We start from the raw sequence: 3,205 nt of genomic DNA, 5'->3' as shown, positions 1-3,205 counted from the left end.
TTCTCCCCTTATTGACTTACCAAATAATATTATGTTCTGTTGATAAGGCAATAAGTTGCTTACCAAATATAAGTATATAGCAAATAAAATCATTTTTTATACTATCATATTAATATGGACAGATAAATGAGGGGCTACCGTACTAGAAAATTTATATCCCTTTGCAACACGAGCAATTATATGTCTTATCAATATGTAATGTTATGCATCCTCTTGTCTTTCGTCCTAACACCCACTTTGCAAATGATCTGTTTATACATATTATTTTTATTAGCAAACATGTGATATACGCACAATGCATACCATCAATTCAAATAGGAATGTGCACTTTTTTCTTTTTGTCACGTACATGGATGAAAGAGGAAGGCATGAGAGTTTTACTGGTTAGACAGCAGAATTTGGTGGGCATAAGCGTTGAATTTTGCATTTGCCCAAATGAAGGATGAAACGGCGCCATGTTTCAAATTTTGTAGCGTCTCTGTCAAGGTGACCCATCCGGTTCAGCTCATGTCAACGTACTCATCATCATATACCCCTGCTTAAAAAACGGAGCAGGTAGTCAAAGCATGGGGTTGCGTCTTCCCAAAAGAAATGGAACGAATAATCAAATCGCTAGCGGCGTGCCCATCAGCTCGCAGTTGTTGAATGGAGACTTGATCGCTAGGAGTAGTACTATTCAACATTATGGAGCTAGTAGTAGTACTCCAGTACAAGTTTCATAAGTACAATTTCTGGAATAAATTTGCTGGGGAAAGCGAATTCTGAGGCGGTCTCTCTGACCATTCATCTTAGAGAGGAACGTGCCTACCACTTTTGAAATCGTCTGAACTGAAAAATGAAACTTAGGTTGGTGTACCGCGGGGTTCAGTATCGAACCTGGTCCTGCATCAATGTAATGACATTTCTGCATCAATGTGGAGTACTAATCTATGAGCACACGTACATTTTTGAAACTGAGAACTCGTAATCTAGCAGCAAGGTAACACAATGAGCATACATCCGGCCTCGCGTGACCACGAATAGCGCGTGCCGGATGGTGCGCGACGTGTATAAACCGTTGGATCTCGTCTCAACAGCAACTAGCCAGCACACTTGGCGATTCGGCGGCGGCACGAGTAATGCATGGTGCTGCATCACCAGACCAGATTCAGAAAGCAGGAGAGGCCGGCGGATGTATTTTCAGATTTTCACGCACGTTCAGATCACTGTTCCATGGCTGCAACGAAAGGGCAACTCTCTGGCGACGACGCCTTGCTGCTCCTCTCGCGAAATGTACACAATCCTAGCTCCTCCTACCATTTCTGGTTCATTTAGATAGTATATCCTCGCAGTCGGCGTGTCCGCCCGACGACGACGACGACTCTATGATGCTCTGCAGCGCCGGCCGCCAGTGGCGGCCTCTGCCGCGGGCGGCCGCGATGCTCCGGTGGTGCCGGTCCTTCTCCAGCCGCTTCCGTTCCTGATGATCGGCGGGCTGCCTCTGTTCTCCGTTGGTTTCCGTGGCTGCGTTGTCGCTCCTCGGCCTCGGCGGTTGCCGCCGCCGGTGCAGCCGCGGCCGCTCCTGCTCGGTCGCCTCGTCGAAGCCGCGCGTCCTCTCCTGCCTCCTCGTCTGCACGGCCTTGGTCACCTCTGCACACGCACACATTGATCGATTGGTTAATCTCTGCGTGTAAGAGAGGGGACCGAACAAGAAGCGAAAGGGATCCATTCCAATGGCGGATTCGGAATCTCAGGCACTGGCGGACCTTGGGAGGTGATGAGGCGGTAGACCTGGCCGAGGTGGAGCGTGTCCCGGGGCTTGAGGAGCTTCACCTTGGTTATCCTGGCACCTGCTCCTTCTCCGGCGACGGCGGGGTCGGGGTCAACGCCGCCGCCAGAGACGTGATGGAGGACGACGAGGGCGACGTAGTGGCCGGGGTTCCTGCGCATGACGTCCGCCGCGGTGGCCGGCCAGTGGAGGCGCTCCACCTTGCCGTCGCCCGGGTGCTGGATCACCACGGCCGCCGCGTCCGCCGCCTGGCAGTTCCCCATGTCCGTCGGTGTGAGTTCTCGCGTCTGGACTCTAGATTCTGATGAGATGAGAAGGACGGGGTTGGGATTATATGGGGGAGCCGAGACGAGAGGGAGAGGAGTGTGATTAGCGAGGTGGTAAACGAAGCCATTTTTAATCTGCTTGTGGACGTGCGATGTTGGTTGTTGCGAGGTGATAAACGAAGGGGTCAATCAACTCGTTGATTAGTTTATTAGGGTTCGTAGAAAATTGGCCGGCCGGATGGATGGAACAGAGGAAGAACAGAGTAGATTTAGAGGGTGTTTGGTTACAGGGATTTATTGGTGTAGGGACTTAAAAGAGTTTTTTTAAGTCCCATCTAAACCAAACAGAAGGGACTTATAAGGACTTAAATTAGGCATTTGGACTTATAAAATAAGATTCTCAAAGAAAGTCTTATAGGGACTTATAGTTATAATATGGTCTTTTAGTCCATATTAAGTCCCAAGAACCAAACAGGTAGGGACTTTTTAGGGACTTATAACTTATAAGTTGGGACTAAAAAAAGTCCTAGGACTTATGAACTAAACATGGCCTTAATCTCTTCTTGCGCCATATGTCGACAAGGCTCTGCAGGCTGCGGGCAGTTATACCAACTGGACCATGAAAGAGTCGTCATATTTGGGGGCAGCTTGCGGGCTTTTGTTTGATAAGTACTGGGTCCATGTGTTTCATAAACATGTACTATTAGGGAAAACCTTATACACAGAATCTTACCAGTAACGTTTATTAAAATGAGGCGCTACTGCTACTTAGCAGTAGCGCGTCTGGTAAAACGGCGCTACTATTACACGCTTAGCAGTAGCGCGGCAGGGGCAGAACGCGCTACTACTATAATTGCCACGCCGTTCCCGACGTGCTAGGTATAGTAGTAGCGCCTTTGTAGAAACAGCGCTACTACTACGGATTTTAGCAGCAGCGCGTTTTGAGACCCCACGCTACTATTATAGCTATTTTCACCTACCCCCCACGCGGCCTGATTCCCTCTCCTGATCTGCCTCCTCCCCCAATTCCCCACTCTCTCTTCTTCCCCTCGCCGCCTCCGCCTCGCCGCCGTCTCGCCGCCGTCTCCCCCGACCCCGCCTCGCCACCGTCTCCCCCGACCCCGCCTCGCCGCCGTCTCCCCCGACCCCGCCTCGTCGCCGTCTCCCTCGA

General features: G+C 50.4%; 1 protein-coding gene across 1 annotated transcript; it reads right to left on the bottom strand.

The window, feature by feature from the left end:
* Positions 1-1,174: 1,174 nt before the first annotated feature.
* Positions 1,175-2,048, bottom strand: LOC119367174. The gene is made up of 2 exons (XM_037632771.1): positions 1,746-2,048; positions 1,175-1,629 (listed from the first exon to the last, which is right to left on the bottom strand). The coding sequence occupies exons 1-2, from the start codon at positions 2,029-2,031 to the stop codon at positions 1,307-1,309; spliced, it is 609 nt and encodes a 202-aa protein (XP_037488668.1). The 5' UTR covers positions 2,032-2,048; the 3' UTR covers positions 1,175-1,306.
* Between the last annotated feature and the right edge of the window lie 1,157 nt (positions 2,049-3,205).

This window comes from Triticum dicoccoides, chromosome 2B (genome assembly GCF_002162155.2).
Source record: "Triticum dicoccoides isolate Atlit2015 ecotype Zavitan chromosome 2B, WEW_v2.0, whole genome shotgun sequence".
NCBI lineage: Eukaryota > Viridiplantae > Streptophyta > Magnoliopsida > Poales > Poaceae > Triticum > Triticum dicoccoides.
The sequence above is the reverse complement of the archived record's forward strand: the minus strand, read 5'-3'. Positions and strand labels throughout refer to the sequence as shown.